This window comes from Cercospora kikuchii (assembly GCF_019650295.1).
Source record: "Cercospora kikuchii DNA, contig_00002, whole genome shotgun sequence".
NCBI lineage: Eukaryota > Fungi > Ascomycota > Dothideomycetes > Mycosphaerellales > Mycosphaerellaceae > Cercospora > Cercospora kikuchii.
In genome coordinates, this window is record NW_025408583.1 from 2,978,611 (window position 1) to 2,996,152 (window position 17,542).

At 55.2% G+C, this 17,542-nt stretch overlaps 7 protein-coding genes across 8 annotated transcripts; 4 read left to right on the top strand and 3 right to left on the bottom strand.

The window, feature by feature from the left end:
* Positions 1-49: 49 nt before the first annotated feature.
* Positions 50-2,107, bottom strand: CKM354_000340500 (uncharacterized protein; the record flags this gene model as incomplete). Of its 2 annotated transcripts, none has more annotated exons than XM_044798602.1 (1): positions 50-2,107. In XM_044798602.1, one exon carries the CDS (start codon positions 2,105-2,107, stop codon positions 50-52), a length of 2,058 nt encoding a protein of 685 aa, XP_044654537.1. The 2 variants fall into 2 exon arrangements, with proteins under 2 accessions (XP_044654537.1, XP_044654538.1); XM_044798603.1 differs by having other exon boundaries at positions 50-1,555.
* A 2,085-nt stretch (positions 2,108-4,192) lies between these two features.
* Positions 4,193-6,771, top strand: CKM354_000340600 (uncharacterized protein; the record flags this gene model as incomplete). The annotated part of the gene is made up of 2 exons (XM_044798604.1): positions 4,193-6,630; positions 6,687-6,771. The coding sequence occupies 2 exons, from the start codon at positions 4,193-4,195 to the stop codon at positions 6,769-6,771; spliced, it is 2,523 nt and encodes an 840-aa protein (XP_044654539.1).
* A 1,188-nt stretch (positions 6,772-7,959) lies between these two features.
* CKM354_000340700 (uncharacterized protein) lies at positions 7,960-9,681 on the top strand (the record flags this gene model as incomplete). Its single annotated transcript, XM_044798605.1, has 1 exon — positions 7,960-9,681. The coding sequence occupies one exon, from the start codon at positions 7,960-7,962 to the stop codon at positions 9,679-9,681; it is 1,722 nt and encodes a 573-aa protein (XP_044654540.1).
* A 736-nt stretch (positions 9,682-10,417) lies between these two features.
* Positions 10,418-11,423, bottom strand: CKM354_000340800 (uncharacterized protein; the record flags this gene model as incomplete). The annotated part of the gene is made up of 2 exons (XM_044798606.1): positions 10,418-11,223; positions 11,276-11,423. The coding sequence occupies 2 exons, from the start codon at positions 11,421-11,423 to the stop codon at positions 10,418-10,420; spliced, it is 954 nt and encodes a 317-aa protein (XP_044654541.1).
* A 1,411-nt stretch (positions 11,424-12,834) lies between these two features.
* CKM354_000340900 (uncharacterized protein) lies at positions 12,835-14,652 on the top strand (the record flags this gene model as incomplete). Its single annotated transcript, XM_044798607.1, has 9 exons — positions 12,835-12,989; positions 13,054-13,112; positions 13,174-13,412; positions 13,497-13,597; positions 13,660-13,733; positions 13,798-13,842; positions 13,961-14,033; positions 14,082-14,408; positions 14,463-14,652. The coding sequence occupies 9 exons, from the start codon at positions 12,835-12,837 to the stop codon at positions 14,650-14,652; spliced, it is 1,263 nt and encodes a 420-aa protein (XP_044654542.1).
* Positions 14,653-16,181: 1,529 nt separating this feature from the next.
* On the top strand, positions 16,182-16,882 carry CKM354_000341000 (uncharacterized protein; the record flags this gene model as incomplete). The annotated part of the gene is made up of 4 exons (XM_044798608.1): positions 16,182-16,252; positions 16,324-16,507; positions 16,589-16,673; positions 16,731-16,882. 4 exons carry the CDS (start codon positions 16,182-16,184, stop codon positions 16,880-16,882), a joined length of 492 nt encoding a protein of 163 aa, XP_044654543.1.
* Positions 16,883-17,081: 199 nt separating this feature from the next.
* On the bottom strand, positions 17,082-17,513 carry CKM354_000341100 (uncharacterized protein; the record flags this gene model as incomplete). The annotated part of the gene is made up of 3 exons (XM_044798609.1): positions 17,082-17,239; positions 17,304-17,402; positions 17,465-17,513. 3 exons carry the CDS (start codon positions 17,511-17,513, stop codon positions 17,082-17,084), a joined length of 306 nt encoding a protein of 101 aa, XP_044654544.1.
* Between the last annotated feature and the right edge of the window lie 29 nt (positions 17,514-17,542).

Below are 17,542 nucleotides of genomic sequence, written 5' to 3' on the forward strand. Positions count from 1 at the left end.
TGCGCTCCGTGAGGGGGACCGCGAGTTGGTGGAGCGCTTCCTGCCCGATTCATCCCAGGGTCTGACCAAGCGGTCCCTTGACGGTCAAGATCAGGGCGTGGTGGATGTCCTCTGCCCATTGGCATACCATTCGGCCCCCACGACCACGCATGCCGTTTGGATTTCCGCGCATACCATTGGGCCCTCCACGCATGCCGTTTGGATTTCCGCGCATACCATTGGGCCCTCCACGTATGGCCATCGGTCCTCCGCGCATGCCGTTGGGGGGACCACGTGGCAGTGGCCGCCCTTGAGCATCAAAGCGCTGTGGAGGAGGCGGCCCATTCCGGTAAGGCATGGGTCTTCCATCATCCAGCGACCGTCTTACTGGTGGATCGTGAGCGAACGGTGCCTGCGGAGGCTGCATGTCAGGCGGCGGGCCCGCTCGCATACGAGAATCTTGTGCGCCTGTATGTGGAAGCTGTGGAGGCACAGACGACGCTCCAGCATGGTAGCCATCGTGTCTTGGCGGAGCTCTATATTCAGCTTGCGGGTTATGATCATGTTGAATTGGGGGTTGGTCATATCGCACGTCTGGCGCGGATGAGGAGTGTGGCAATCCTGGATGCGCGGGAGGGTGAATGGTAGTGGGAGCAGGACCCCGCGAAGCATTGTGTGGTTGCAAACGCTGCGCCGGCGCAGCACTGTCAAAGTCTGGCATGTCGGCCTCAATTTCTTCTTCGCGGGTTGTCGGCTTCCGCTGCAAAGGTTTCGGGGCAGGGTCGGCGCCATAATCATCGATTATATCCCCAAGACTCGCAGGTCTACCATAGTCCTCACGTCCGAAAGGCTTCTGAGGCACGGAGGCATAATCGTCATGGAACGTCGCAGACTGAGGTTCTGACAATGGTACCGCTGGCTGGTGCACAGCTTGAGCACGAGCAGCCTGAGCTGTGGACGGCCGTGGCGGGACGTGCGTAGGACTGAGTGGCTGCGAAGTATTGTAGACTGGGGTCTGTTGGTACTGTGTGCGACTCATATCCAGGGGCGGTACTGCAGTAGGGCCGCGGTATTCAGGTGCTGCACGCTCAGCTTGCCTGCTGGAAGCATGAGCCTGCTGCTGCGGTGCTGAGTGGCCATAGCTGTCCGGATGATAGCCGTTTGTCGGTGGCGATGGATCCTGTCCGAGACCAAAGTCAAAATGCTGATCGATGGGGCTGCCTAGCTGATGGCCCGAAGGGTGTGGCGGTGCTTGTCCTTGGGCAGGCCTTCCTTGGTGAGTATGGCTATAGTCACGAACATTGGGATGGCCAGCGCCTTGATCGCGCGTCGGTCCGTGAGCGGCAGTATCGTAGCTGTTTTCCCACGAGCCTTGAGGCTGTTGCTGTCCTGCTGTCTTGGGTCTCTGCTCATGCTGGCTCCTGCCGCCAGCGTGCTTTCCCTCCGAGCCCTTCGAACCAGGTCGCGCCTGCTTTTGATTGCCAAAATCCGGAAACGCATTGTCGAAAGGCAGCGTTTGTGGCGACCTCGTCTCCGCCTGCAGTCTACCCCTTTCCTTCGCTTTCCACTCGTCCATGGACGACTTGCTTGACGCGTGAACGTGCCCATGATTGGCCTCTTGTGGTTGCGCATAGCCATAACCGTTCACTGGCGGCGCATAGCCGTTACCTCGGTGGTCGTACTGATCCAACGCTGCTTGTTCACTGGTGTCGGGTCGCATCGATCCAGCACTGGGTGGGAGCCCTTGATGCACATGTGGCGGCGAACGTTGTTGTGGTGCTCTCGGCTGGTATCGCGCGTCATAGTGCCTGTCCTGGCCATATTCTTCGGGAGGAGCATACTGCTGGTCGAAGCGCGGCTCATGATACTGGGATGCGCTTTGTGCCTGTTCGTAGCGATTGTCATATCCTTGTTTTACGCCCGGCGCATAATTCGCCTCGTGGCCTCCATATTGTTGGTGCCGAGCTTGCGCATGTGCAGGTTGATCGTACTGTTCGTAGTGGTCAAAGGGTGTGCTCGCAAAGTCTGCGTAATCGTTGTAACTCTGCTGGCCGGGCGCAGGTGCCGGCGCGCGTGTCTGGTATGCTCGCCGCGGTGGCTCGTAGGTGGAGTGTTGGTCGTATGCCATGTTGTTGTGCTGGTGTCCAACTTGCAATGCCAGGCACGACTAATTCGGCATCGTAAAGGGGAGGAGCTGTCGGTCGTCAAGTGAGACCCATCGTCGTGTTAAGTTCGGGAATGGGGAACGGCGTCGTCTGAGCAGACAAGGACCAGGTGTGCGCTTCAATTGCACGTTTCAAGGTTGCTGAGGTGCGCTCTGACGGTCGCGGTGGACAGCAGAAGAGAGATCGTCCACGCGACCCGCCAGACCAGCGCTTCTGGTCTGGTGCGCGTCTTCGGCACGCGGCTGTGGCGCACATATCCCGAGTGTCTGGGGTGCTAAACGCTCACAAGAAACATCCTACACACCTGCAGCTGATTTGCCTCAGGGGGTAAGCTCACCGGCAGGCCCGATCGCGTGTCTTACACGTTTCGATGATTGCTTGCTGTGCTTGTCCTGTTTCTACTGCAGGATTTAATCATGACTCGTGTCCTGTACAGCATCTTCCACATTTCCGAGCGACAGCATCGATGACCCATGACATTATCCTCATCTATGGAGAGCGACGTGCGCTGTCTGGACAACGCGGTCGGGCATTTTATTTTCTCCTTCTGCAAAAGTTACCTCCACAGCGCTTAGAGAACTGATGTTTGGATTGAGTCACAGAAGGAGATTTCGCTTTCCTCGTTAGCATTCTACGCCTTTTGGGCTCCCTGGGCTACACGAATGCCTCTGATGTATCTTGCTTGAGGGTCGGGCTCGCAAGTCTCTGGTAATGCACGGCAGAAGAGGAAGTGGTGCATGTGCGCAGATGCACAAACAGCAATTGTGCACCTGCTCGCTGTCTATCGCCAGGCAGAGCTCGTGAATGCTCGTGGCATGATTGATAAGAGTATCGACCAATCGATTTGCCTCCTTTGCAGAGAGTGCTAGGAGCTGAGTGAGAATGAGAACAGGGTGCCGACATGTCTGGATGGACACCAAGTACGGTTGCTGTGCAATTTGGTAAGCACCTACCGGTTTCTAACTTCCACGCAGCAAGTAGCTATCTGCTGTTGCAACAGCGGCGAAGCCTGTCTGCATCGATTCACCGACTTGATGCGATGTCGTTCTGACTGGTCGGCTTGAAAGACCGCAGCTGTCGTCAGGCGTAGCTGAAGATCTGCATCCAATTTTCGTACCGTAGTCGCCGTCGCTCGACTGAGTAGATCCGCGAACCCATCACTGATCAGTTGTAACAAGTGAGTTGTTTGCCGATTGTTCTCCGTGCAGTCTAAACCTGTACATCCGGCGAGCAGGCTGTATTGATGAACGAGGCCAACGAAGTGGGTTGCGGGAGCGTGGATGTCGCTCCCCGAATACACGCCTGAACTCTCCCTTTCCCACGTTGTTGTCTGTGGCAGCGGACCGCTCAACCGTTGTGCCAGATAACCACTGCCATCTTCGGTGTAGCATGAGGGCGAGGACGGAGCGTGTGAGGATCGCGTGCCGACGCCGTGTGCAAATGCAAACATGCACGTCATCGAGACACGCAGAAGTCGGCGGCGCAGAGGACTCGAGCGGAGTGGACACGGCGCGGCGCAGAGGTCGCAGACAAACAATTTCCGCCAGCGTCCATGCACCCGGGGCACTCTTCCACCTTTCCACGGATGAGAGCCCGCACCGCGACACGCTGTTCCTTGGTCACGCAAAAGAGAAGCAGTTGCCCGGTGGGTCTTGGCGTCGCAGCGCCAGACGACGCGTGAACCTTCGCTCTTTCCCATCTCCTGCTCCTACCGCCCTCGAGGAGCCACACACATCGCATCCGCCCAGGACACGGAGCCGACGCACAACATACCGCAGCTCTTCGCGAACCGCTGCGGATCACGGCATGTCGTCTGTGCCTCTGTAGACACTCGCTGCGCGTTCGACGACGATCAACAAAGCAACACCTCTGCGCGGCGCGTCCACCGTGCACCTGTTCCTCCTCCGTCACCCGATCGATTTGGTCCCTTGACAGTACTGGACCGAGCCTGCTGTGGAACTGTGCGCGCACCGCGACAGTTGTCTCGCCACCGCGGCCTCTGCCACGAGACCTCGCCCACTGCTCGGTTCTTGCGCGTGCTCTCGACCATGCCGCCTTCTGGACGCAAGGGCAAGACCCGTGCGCGTAAAGCGCCTGCGGCCGCTGAGACTCAGGAGCCCTCGGACGTCGATGCCGTCGAGATGCAGGCCACGCCCACGCGCGGTTCCAAGAAGCGCACACGAGGAATCGAGGCAGCTGCTCCAGCCTCGCGCAACACCCGTCGTAAAATCAAGGACACTCGCACTGCCGAGCGCGATGATACCGAGGGGACGGAGCAACAAGAAGCCAGCGACAATGAGACGGAGCCATCCACACCGACGGAGCAGGAGATCATCCAGAGTCTGAGAGTATCAGACAAGCAGGTCATGGCCGTCGAGGACTATGCAAATGATCTCTTAGAGGGTCAAGAGAACGTGCCGGGTTACGGCAAAATTGCCGGCAGGGATTGGGTTTTCATCATCAGGAAGCTGGAGATCAACATTGGAAGACCTGAAGCGCATGAACGCCTTACCGCTCCCGCTGCCTCGACCGACAGCCAGCCGACCACACCAACTGCAAGGACCATCGTGGACATTGATCTCGGACCTGACAGGCAGATTTCTCGACTACATGCCGTCATCAACTACGAGCCTGAGCAGCAACGCTGGGTCTTGCACGTGAACGGCCGTAATGGCGCGCGCGTCGACAATAACCTCTGCCGTCGAGGTATGTCTGCATACCTTCGTAATGGCAGCGTGATCGAGATCAGTGGAACTCAGATGGCCTTCATTACCACGGCGACCGACGAGAACGATGGCCCTGTTTGGGATGCATCCATCATCAAACAGGCGCAGTCATCGTCAGATGATGGTCAAGATGGTGAGGACGATCCATGCAATGGACCGAGTCGGACCCAGCCTCCTTCAACCGCGGGCCGTAGTCACCTTCAGGATCAAGGCATGTATCAGTCAGACTATTCTGGGCAGCAGCAACGGCAAAGTTCACAACAGCAACGCATGCATCCGCACTCGCAAAGGGCCGCGTTGCAGGCCAATCCGGGCACACCTATGCGTGCTCCCCATCCATATGCCAAGTCGTCGCCGGCTGCAAACTATGCTCGTGGTGTCATGATGGAATCGACAGAGACAATCGATTATGCTGCAGAGAGCGCCAAGGACCTGAAACCACCACACTCGTACGCTCAACTCATCGGGATGGCCATTCTGAGCACTCCCGAACAGCAGATGACGCTCAACAACATATACAAGTGGATCATGGCAAACTACGCATTTTATCGTTTCAACACGGGCGGCTGGCAAAACAGCATCCGCCACAACCTGAGTCTGAACAAAGCCTTTACAAAAATCGCTCGCCGCACGGATGAGCCTGGGAAGGGGATGAAATGGATGATCGAACCTACCGAGTTCGATAATTTCGTGCAGCAAGGTATGAAAGGATGCAGGAGACCAAATCCCATCCCAGGCACTCAGAGCACCATGGGCTCACCTCACAGCCCTGCGCTACGCTCCGGGATCAAGAGGGATGGTGATGAGATCACGCCTCCGATGAATGCGTACCAGCCCTCGTACTCGACCGCAATCGAAGCCTACACGCCCGACCGGGGCCCAAGGCGACCAGTCAACGGGCGCTTCGAACACAGCGCCGGTCTAGGTATTGAGGGAAACACATTGACTGACTACGACTACCCCCAAAGATCCACTCCGCGCAATGGACTCAACGCACTTGCGAATGCTGCCGGCTCACCACCATCACTCTACGTCAATGACGAAGGACGAAGCGGGCCTTTGGACACACCCTTCCCTCTTCGTCCCTCGCAGCGTCTGGCGCCTCCAAGTACTCTCCGGCGTCCCAGCGACTTTATTCAATTCAGTAGTCCGGCACCATTCTGGAAGATGGAAGGGTTGGCAGGAAGCACGCCCTTCAAGCCTTTTGACATCAGTCCTCTGAAAACACCTTTCCCGTTGAACAAGGACAAAGGGAAGCTCGCAAAGTCGAATGATGAACGAACATCTCCCATTCCAAAGTCCGACGCAGAGGAGGCACAACCAAAGGCATTAGAGTCTCTTCGTCCAGGGAGTCCAGTCGTTGGATCCAGCAGCCCTCCGAGACCACACAATTCGGTTCGTGCGCTGGATGCGAGTCCAACATTGAGCCGGCCGACGACGGCCACCGCCAAGAGCCTGAGTCAGCTCAGCAATACTGGCGGAGAGCAGGACGGCGACACTGCGAAAGACAAGACGCCACCGAGCGCAGTACCTTCAGCGGCGGGGGTGCAGCAGCATACTCCGCCAACTACCGTGGTGCAGACTATTCAGCCTGCGCTGCGGGAGCATGAGCTTCCAAAGGCGGCTGTCGTCAATCACTTTGATTCGGTGCATCCCACCGCGAACGGTGGCTATCTACAAAGTAGTTCGTACGGGAGTGTGCCACCAGCGACCGCGTACCAATCGAACGATGACGATGACGAAGGCATCGATCTTGTCAAGTAAGTTTGTGATTGCCCCCACTGAAGTGCACATCAATGCTGACTATTTCTCGCAGGGGCTTTCAGCCCATCGGCACGTTCCATCAGCAGAACCACATTGCTATGCACGCGCACGCTGGCATGTCGGCTTTTGGTCGTTGAAGAGATACGCGATTGGAACAGTGTTGTATAGCGAACGAAACTGTTGGTATATGCGGCCAAGGCTCGTGCATGGTTGTGGTTCACGAGTGATCTCACGCGCCACACTGCAGGCTCAGTGCGCAGATGAATTGTATGTGATTATGCTGTTGACGAGCGCGACTTGGGCAAATGACAGGTGGGCATGGATTGGCGTTCAGAGGCATAGAGTTGGTAGGAAGTTGGGATGGAACATTGTTACAAAAAAGTCACGAAGGCGCAAGCACTGCGCTCGCTTCTTCGTTACGAGAAGCTACGAGAAGTGTCTTGTGTGAATCAATTTGCTGTTTCCGAAGTGAGTCCCGACGACATGAAATCTGATTGTGCCGCTATCGATAGCAGGGAACCCAATGGCAAGCCTGACCGCAATAAGGCAGACGAATTTCCCAAGTCTCGGTCGTCTGCAACTTGCGACTTGGTCTCGCTGCGGCGGGCTTCTAGAACTTCCTGGTGCACATCATTCCCTGTAGTGAATTGCCATTGGGCACACGATGTGCTGGGGGCTGTCATCGGCCCCTGGCGGACGGGCAGCGGAGGCAAAGGCTGGGAATCCACGGACACGTCGAACAGCGTCAATCACCGTTGCGGCGGGAATATTGTGCAGTGCGGCGGCGGAAGCACAGGCGATGCGTGGTGATGTATTGGGATATCAGGAGGCGTTCTTGTATCATAGAGTTGTGCTAGCGGCCAGGAAGTCGCCCTTCATTTGCCCGTGATGATAAACTAATGCCTCGATCGCCAGTAGCGCGCGCACGCACACCACCGCGCTGGGCGTGTGCTGTGCTCCTCCTGCCACGGGGAGTCCGCAGCGTGCAGAGCATCTCATATCCCTTCTCATGTCGCGACGTCCAACCAGGATCCGCACCCGCCGACCTGCTCGCGATTCTCGGCGCTGCTGCGACTGTGCTGCCGTGAAACGCGCTGCTGCACGAGCGACATACCCGTCGCCCACCTCCGTCTCCGTCTGCTCCCCGCCCTGACACCGATGCTCACCAGCACCTCCGCGTAGAGCACACCCGCCCGCCGTTGCCCTCGACGACACCATTGCACCAACGTTGCCCGCCGCGCGACGAGGGCCGAGACGGAGCTGCGGTGGACTAGGTACTGCAGCTTCCGACTATTGCTACGTCCGCCGTGGCCGCCACCACCACCATGAACGGCGGCGGCAGCGGAGGGGCGTGGAGCTACGCCGTGCCCTTGGAGGAGACCGACGGTAACGCACGACCACCCAAGTCCCGCTCGCCGCAGCGCATCGAGCACGACTGGGACGAGAATGCGGGTAAGGCGCTCGATCGGCGCAGCAGCGCCTGGGACCTACAGAGCGATTCGGAGACGGCCAAGCAGCGGAGGACATCAGTGCGTGCTGTCAACAGCACTGCAGTGCGGAAACGCTCTCGCAACACGCTGCGAGAGAACAAGCAGCAGCAGAGCGGCCCTGCTACCAAGGCCAAGGGCAGTGGCCCCGGCAGCCCCTACACCCCCGACGACGATTCAGCGTGGATACACCGAGACAAGCTGGCCCAAATCGAGATTCAAGAGTTGGAGGAGGCGGGCATATACATTCGCCCTTCGCGCCGCTCTCAGAGCTTGGGGCCCGGACGTGAGAATGGCAGAATGAGTCGGTCCATGAGTCGAACGGGTTCTCGCAAACCACTCAATGACCAGTCGAACGGCACGCAATACGACGATGACTACGCCGCTGCATACCCAGCTCACGAGCACCATGAGCGAACACCCATCAGCAACGGTGTCACTCCTCTTGCGTCAACCCGTGAGACAACCTCACCCCAACATTCTCCACAGCCGTCACAACCTTCCTCTGGACACGATTCGTCCATAAATCGGCCGAGCAACGACCGCAACAACCACGACTCGTCTCAGCCATCGCAACAGGCACCGACAGGCAGACCGAGCACATCGAGAATACCAGTATCGCGAAACACACCAGTGCCCGTCCCTCACGATGTGGTGGAGCGCGATTCACCACTACCGCGAAGTCGAGCAGGATCTCAGACCTTAAGTGGCAGTTGGGACGAGGCGCAATATGCGAGGGCTCGCAGCGGTAGCGTGAGCAGTCAGATGCTGCTCGAGTCGGACCATGACCGGAAACGTATCACGCCCCCCGAAGGCGCCAATAAACTTGCCTCTGGGGAGGACTCTCCTCAGAAGGCGCGCGTGCCAAAGCAAACCCCGACAGGACGCAAAGCCTCAAACCCTTCGAGCAATACTGCCAGGCCAGGATCATCGGCGGGAAAGCGCGTGACTTCGGGCTCTGCGACTCGTCGGCCTGGATCGAGCTCCGGACATAAGTCTCGACCCTCCACTGGAGTCTTCACGCCGGAGGGCGATCCGCCTTGGATAGCATCCATGTACAAGCCTGATCCTCGCTTGCCGCCCGACCAACAAATGTTGCCCACTCATGCGAAGCGAATGATGCAAGAACAATGGGAGAAAGAGGGCAAGACCGGTACCGTATACGATCGAGACTTCAATCTTCTCAACGACGAGGAACTGCGACCCAAGAGACCAATCTCAGGCCAGCTAGACCTGAATTCTCACGATCTGGATCCATCGAACAGTCTTACGGCCGACACTACTTTCACCAATGGAACCCCGGTCAACGACGCTTCGAACAGCAACGGCTGGCCACTAGGTCTGAAGAGTGACAGTGGCAGTATCCGTCATGGTAACGGTGGGGGTTACAAGATCACGCCCACAATATCCAGTGGACCTACAATGCAAAGGCCCGGGACGTCTGAGCCAGCACCGCCCCAAAGAAGCAGCACCGCTCAGGACCAACCCTTGCGCGTACCAGAGCTGGACGAGAAAGAAGAACCCAAACCTAAGAAGGCATGCTGCTGCGTTGTGATGTAGCATTGCCTGGACCAGTCCCTAAGATTTTCATGTATTTGTATTGCGTTTCAAACGCTTACTTAGTGCGCGACAGGCCGCAGGAACATTTTTCTTTACCGTGTAGATTTAACCTCAGCCGCTTTAGCAGGCACATACCGAGAGCTCGCCAGGACAAATGCAGCGGCAGCGATTCAGGGGTGGAAATGGTTGGGCACCAAACATAAGAATGAGCACACCTGGGCGATTGCCATGCGGAACATTCTGGATTTGATAGCGTTTAAGCGGTTTCTTTTTCATTTCGGGAAATTGAGCATAGTCGTCGGGGAAAAAGCACATTGCCTGCGTACGGAAGAATAACATTCACCGCGAGGGACAACCCACGAGAGTGACACTGTCCGCACTCCACTGCAGTGATCGCGATGCTGCCGACATCACAAGTCAAATATGTCCACAATATACTATCCACAATTGGAGCTCAACAATGGCGCTGGTCTCCAGTCTTCTTCTTCCTCCCTCTCAGTCGCTGCTGGTGCGAAACTTCTACGTAGTGCTTGTGATCATTAATCTCTGACTGGACTCGGCCAAGGAAGCGGCTATTGTGGACAGAGCAGCATATACAGTATATGACTGTAAACCTCGCCTTTGCGTGGTGCCCAGCGGAGCAACTGTCCGTAGGCTGTGGTACGTGAACTCAGCGTCCAGCACGCCACAAAGAATACGGGCCTGCGACTGCTCAACCCCTTTCATCCAGCGAATCTCATAGAGGTGTTGGTAGCTGTCCCGCAGTCAACCTCATCGCGTTGATATACTGCAGCACATTCGACTCATCGCACCGCACGAGCTTCTGCAAACTGCTAACTTGTTCTTGTAATGCTTTATTGGCTTCCAGAAGGCGACTTCGCTCGCCTTGTAAATCTTGAATATAATTGGCGGCTGTTTGGATGATGACGGCTTTGGAAGGCATGCGTGGAGAAGATACATCTTCGTAGTCGCCTGTGCAGGGCTGTGCGTCGCGGAGGGAAGGGAGAGTCAGCCGGAGGGACTCGATTTGGTTGTTGAGGTTGTCTCTATATCGTCTCTCGACGAGGTTGTGGGGCACGCGGCCACGGGATATAGATGCTCGAGAGTCTCGACTGATGGTTCTGTAGGCAGATGGTCGTGTGTTTGTGTTGTCTGCGATGGCATCGTCTGGGTCGATGGCAGGGCGCTTCATCTTGTTGCGCGATTCCGGATCACTCGGCTGCTCTGGAGGTGTGGAAGAGTGGCTATTCGTGCGCGTAGTGGATGCATTGGTATGCTGTCCGACCGAGCCGCTGTTGTTCGGTTCAGGCGGTGTATGAGGATATTGGCGGTGCTTCGGACATAGCTGGAGGTTCCAGCATTCTTGCGGTCCTCCTGGGCATGGAAATGCAAGTTTATCCTCTTCGGTCAGTGGTCGCAATGGCCGGAAGGGCGAGTTTGGTGTGGGTGGGAGGCTGAGTCGAAGGTTTTGCTGCGCTGCGAAGTTCCATTCTGGGAAATTGGGCAAGCTCAGACTTGGACGACTTCCATTCAGTGCCGTTGCTGTTTCTCTATTAGTACGATTTCCAAGTGGCTTGCTGAGGGTTGCGCGTACGAAGAGAGCGATTCTGCTGGTCATGCTGGGGGTTGGTGTCAGGAAGAGGACTCGGTTCATGCTGGCCATAACCGTGGTCAAGCTGGTGATCAATCACGAGATTGTCTGGAGACACGAACATGGCATCTTGGTGCGCACTAGCTGCCATGGGATATCGCTCTTTGGCCTCCAGGCTTAATTCTCAATCAGAACTCTTGTGCGCGTGAGAAGCGTATGAGGATGACTTGTCCGCGAGCGCAGCATGTAGGTGGCTTATTAGGAGACAGAGAGCATTGCAACGATTCCATAGATTCGTTCATTATGTCGTATGTTCTCTACACAGCGAGCCAAAGAGCACTGCAGGAAGGCCTGGCAGTCCGCGGCGCAGGCAAGCAGCGGGTGGCTGAGAGCAACTAGGTTTCGGTCTGCAGAGGGTGGAGGGCATGCATGGTAGGCACAAGAAGCTCCTGCCAGAAAGAGCACGTTCTGAGGCTGTCTAGACATGGGATTGTATGCAGCGAATCTAGAGCACTTGGACAGAAGTGGAGCTGCTTCATGACCCCTGGTCAGTGCGAAAGGCTGACTTGATCGTGTCATACATAGCAATCGAACTGCAGTCCTGACTTTCGATCTTGCCTGCTATACTGGACTGGCCGGGCCGTAAAAGTCCCTGGCGCTTGGTGAGTAGGATGCGCGGGAAGGAAAACAGCATTCGGCACTTTCAAGTGGGAGTCGTCCGCACAGAATGTCAAATGTTGTCTGGCTCCTCGCTGTGTATCTGGTTCAGCTGCCCTCATCAGGTACAAGCATAGATGTTGCGAACCATCCATTCTCAGTATGTTCCATCAAGCTGAAGTATCGGAGGTCATCCCGGTCGTAGCTGCCAGGGAGTGCGATTCGGTAGCAGAGCCCATAGGATCGTACTACCAGAGATCGGCGATCTTTACAACACTGAATTCTGCAGCAGTTTCTCCGAATAGCGAACAGATAGCACGCTATCCTTGGTGAGGCCAGGCTTGATCACGACTTCGCAAGCAGACGCTGCGAGTAGCTGCCTCATGAGTAAGAACACGACGCAGAGGAAGGAAGCCGTAGCAGTAGCAGATGCTCCAGGCGCCAGTCCGCCAACGATATCCGACATGCCCTGTGTGCCCGAGTGCATCCGCGGTAGCAGTATGAGCGAACGCCAAAGCCGCGGAGCTTTCATCAGCTGTGACCTCGCGCGGTGCAGCCGCGGGGACGGCGGAGGAGAGCGGAGCGGAGCAGGGCAGGAACGCTGCGTCTTTGCACAAATGATGACCAGGACCGGGTATCTAGCATATGGCTGGGGACAAAAGGCAGTTGTGATCACGCCCGCGCATCCTCAGCGGAACATGAACATCATGAACACGCATCCTGCCGTGCCAGCGAAAGTGGTCGCGAAGTGGTGCTCAGCAAGAAGAAGAAGAACAACAACATTCACAAGAAAGACGTTCGTTTGCAATGCATCTCGGTGTCGGGCCGCTCGCACTTGGCGCCTGCGCCATTGCAACTGCATGCTTCCCCTCGACTGCCCTCCTGCTCCAGCAATCGTCGCGAACATGTACTGCCGAACCGACCGCCACGAAGAGGGCGTCGCCGATGCTTCGAATCGCGAGCCCGATGCCTACCTGGACTCCATTTCGCATCATGTCGAGCTGATGAGCGAAGCCCTCCGCCAAGTGTCGCTCAAGATTCACGACAATCCTGAGCTACAGTATGCTACGTGCAAGAGTCTATTGCCGATATAGCTGACCGCTGCTTTCTTGGCGCTCTGCTAGATATCGTGAATACCTCGCCCACGAGACTATTACCGCATTCGTGGCTGAGCATCCAGGCTGTAAGCAGCTGGCAACCATGGCCTAAGCGTTGTTGCTGACCTTGCCATTCGCTGGCATCAGGGAATGTGACACGTTCGGCGTTCGCCATTCCCACTGCTTTCATGGCAGTCTTTGATAGCGGCAGATCTGGTCCGGCCGTGTCATTCAGTGCAGAGTACGACGCATTGAAGGGTATTGGACATGCGTGTGGTCACAATCTCATCGCTATCGCTTCCATTGGAGCAGCACTCGTCACAGCGGAAATGATGAGAGAGCATGCTCTCAATGGGAGGGTGGTACTCTTCGGGACCCCCGCAGAGGTAGGTCGACATCTCTTCGCACAACTCTCCATATGGTCATGTAGATCAATCTTCCTGGTTGCGCGGTAAGCTTATGAGGTCCAGGAAGGCGGAGGCGGAAAGATCAAACTATTGGAAGCTGGTGCGTTCCAAGGGATAGATGTCTCCCTCATATCTCATCCCGGCGTATCGCGAAATAATGCCCTGTAAGTCTACATCCATCTGCCGTCCCCTCAGTGGGCTGCGATCTGACGATGGTCACCTTCAGAATGCGAACATCTGCCTACTCTTCCCTCAAAGTAGAATACTTTGGCGAAGAAGCTCACGCTGCTGCGAGACCTTGTAAGCAATTTCGTGGCAGTAATTTGCAAAGACCGATGCAGAACGCTGATCATTGAAACACAAGGGGATGGCATTAATGCACTGGATGCGCTGGTTATTGCATACACAAGTACGCGACCTTTTGCTGGTTTCTTTAACTGCACGAAACCAGTGTTGTCCATTTGACTGCAGAAATCCGTGGCGATGACTTATCGAACCCAAGCTGAGCTCATCCCGTTGATCCACAGGCATATCCGCGCTTAGACAGCAGACGCAACCTGGGGACATTATCCAGGCACAGATAGTGGATGGTGGTCTGCGGTGAGTCGCGGATGTCGAATGAAAGAACAATCTGCTGACATCTTGAAGACCCAATATCATACACGCTTACGCTTCTGGCCGTTTTGTCGTTCGCTCTGAAACCAGCGATCGGCTCGATGCTTTGAAGAAGCGCGTACTGGCATGTTTTGAAGGGTCAGCAGCAGCGACCGGTGCTGAATTGGCGATTACGCAAAAAGGGGGATATGCGAATCATCGGCCGAACAAAGCTCTTGGGCGTAGCTACCGAAAGGCTTTCAATTCCCTAGGCGGCGATATTTTGGCCGAAGAAGTTGACTGGCTCACTGCTATGACCAGGGCTAGTACGGATCAAGGAGATGTCAGTCACGCTGTTCCATCGATCAGTCCCAACTTTTGGTGAGTGGTGAGACAGATATTTGAAAGCCTTCAGCTAAGCAAGTGGATCACCAGGATCCGAAGCAGTTTTGGTGGTCCCCACACACCAGACTTCGAAAAGGCTTCTAGGACCGAAGAAGCTCATCACCTTGCTTTGCGAGTAGCCAAGGCTCTCGCCGCCACTGCGGTCGATGTTCTAACGCAGCCTGAATTCTTGCAAGAGGTCAAACGAGAATTCGCCGACGCGGATGATGGAGCCCCATGAACACAGCGCAGAGAATGCATGGTCCTTGCATTCAGTATTGGTGTCACGATCAATGCGGCTCGGTTGAGCCGACGTTGTAGAACATGAGGCACTCTCCCCAGGTTACCGGAACAGCTTAAAAGCTCTAGAATTGGTGAAGAAACGGCACACGAGATCACATTCCTCGCTAATCCACCTCGCGACGATCGTCGATACCATGATAAATCGAGTATGCTGTCTGCACGCACTACCGAAACGAGTCCCAAGGTCATGCTTTGGTGGGCATGGAATCGTATATATTTGCAGCAGCAATTCGTATTGCTCGTGTCTCCGCGAATGCAGCCCTCACTTCCTCATCCGCCTCTAGCAGGCACACAAGCAGATTCCGACTCTCGATGCGATGGGGATTATTATTCTGGTCTTCATGGCTACAGTCTCTGCTGTTGTCATGAAAGATTTTGACTCAAGCCGCCCGTACCACGCCCGACCTGGCGCTATAATCCGACGAATTCCTCAAGCTTCCTCACTAGCAGTTCTTGAGGATATCAACGACATTTTGTCCCTCATTCCAGCCCCCACCGCTGATCCAGCCTCGTCGTCAGTGTCGCCAATTGTCAGCAATGAAACGGGAATCCAAGCGCTCACAATGACGGATACTCCAACATCAATATGTCAGTTAGACCAAGGGGCATGCCTTGTAATCGGAAGCAATACTAACCTGCTACTCGTCTTTGCAGGCACTCCCCTGAGTACTTGCGTTGACAAGTTTTCGATCTGTCCAGATCGCAGTCGGAAAAGATACGGCGGGTAAGTGACACCCAGTCTAAGTATACTTTTACGACGAGGCTGACTAAGTTCTTCACCAGCTGCTATGACAAGAACTTCTGCGATGGAAACACCTCTCCTTATCCTATACCGACTTGCTCGTGATCGCTAGCCAACTGCAAGAGGAGTGTTGAACATGCTTCTGGTTGAGAAGAGATGGCTTGGACGAGAGAAAGGACGATGAGCAAAGCGAGCGAAACGAGATACGACGTGCAGCACACCTTTCGATGAACGAGTGTGGATCTTGTGATATATTCGTAGCTTGTCTCCACTTTATTATACCCTTTCACGACGGCTGCGGGGGGCCGAAGAAGACTGATTCTCCAACTCTCCCATCTTCAACGCACCTGGAAAACGATCAGGCTGAAAAGTACCAGTACTCCATCCTCCGCTGTATTCCTTCAGGACACCTGGAGCTGAGAGCTCGTGCTTTAGCTATTCCTCTTGTCCCGGACGCCCAGTACTTGGCCTGCCAAGCTACAGATTCTTTTGCAACTATTCCACCCATACATGCAAGTGCACAGAAATTCACAAAATTACCTTTGGATCTAAGCAGTTAAGCAGTCCAGACACCGCAGGTACGAGAACACAGTCTTGGCTTAGTGGATCAAAATGAGTGGGCTAATCATATCGCAGGATTAGATACCTTCCTATTTCTGCTTGCTCGAAACAATCGCTACCCACAGTCCTAACATCCAAGACGCTTGGGATTTCTTCTACCCATCATGGTTACCATCAACGTCGCATATACCGAAGCCATCAACCCCGCGGGCGCTAAGCCGACTCTCACGCAGGAGTACGTAAGATAATTCACACCTCTCAACATGCGATAAGCCGAGACTTAAAGGATGTTCCTGACATTCGCAGGCAAGTCTGGAAGGGTCTACAAATCAAGATCCGTGAAGCTCAGCGTTTTGTACCTATTATCACAAGCTGTAAAGTTATCGAGGAAAAAGAGAATGAAGTTGTTCGAATTGCGGCTTTCAAGGATCGAGAGGGGATTCCGGCTCATGAAGTGAGGGAAGTTTGCAAGTCGTATTATCCTGCCAAGGTGAGTAATTTGGAGAAGCATAGGTCGAGAGTCTGGGCAGGGCAGAGAACGGGTACTAACGGCGTTTCTCCTACCACGAAGGTGGATTTTCATCAACCGGATGGAGCTCTGATCACGAACACTGTTTCGTTTGGGGCTGGGCAGGATGGAGAGGAGTTGTTTATGAGTATGTGCAGAGTGTTGTTCCCTAGCAGTCTCTGCGAAATTTGCTGACTGACAGTAGCTTACACGTTTGAATGGAGACATGCTGATCTCGAGGAGGGGTCTGAGCAACACAAGGCATTGCTCACGCAGCATCGACAGGGAGCACAAATGGCTGTGTCAAAGTCACTGGAGGCAATGCGGCAGATGGCGTTGGATGGCGATCTTGACTAGGATCGCAAGTTTTGAGTATATTTTGGACACAGAGTAGACTCGCGGTGGCTCATGATTCCAGTAACCGATAATTTGAAAACGTGGTACGAGATATGATTGAGTAAGTGTTGGGTTGATTTATCCACTCGAACTTCATGACAATTCTGTCGTGGATTGAGGCTCTCGTTGTCCCTCTACATGGTTGTTCTGTCTACGCCTCTCAAACAGCATTGGCCTTCTTCAAAAGGTCAGGTAGCTGGCTCTTCTTGGCTTGCAGCTCGGAGTTGCCGCCAATGTGCGAGTGGTCGATGAAGATGTTTGGGACGGAACGCTGAGATGTGATCTCCTCGAGGGCATCCTGGATGGCGGCTCCGTCATCTGCGTATCTGTCAGTGCCGTGTCCTAGACTCCACTTCGGGCACGCGTGATCCCAGCTACTCACCGACTTGATCAAGCTCGATGATGTATGGCTTTGCGCCCAACTCGCTCAAGAGCGACTTGGTAGCCTTGCAATATGGGCAGTACGACTTGGAGAAGACGGCTGCGACGGCAATCAGTATTGTCCGCAGCGGAGCGCCACTGCTCTCGACCATGTATCCCTACCAACTGCATTGTTGTCGATGATTTCCTGTGCTTTTGCTTTGGCGGCCATGACGGAATTCGGGCTGGCTGAACGCGCGC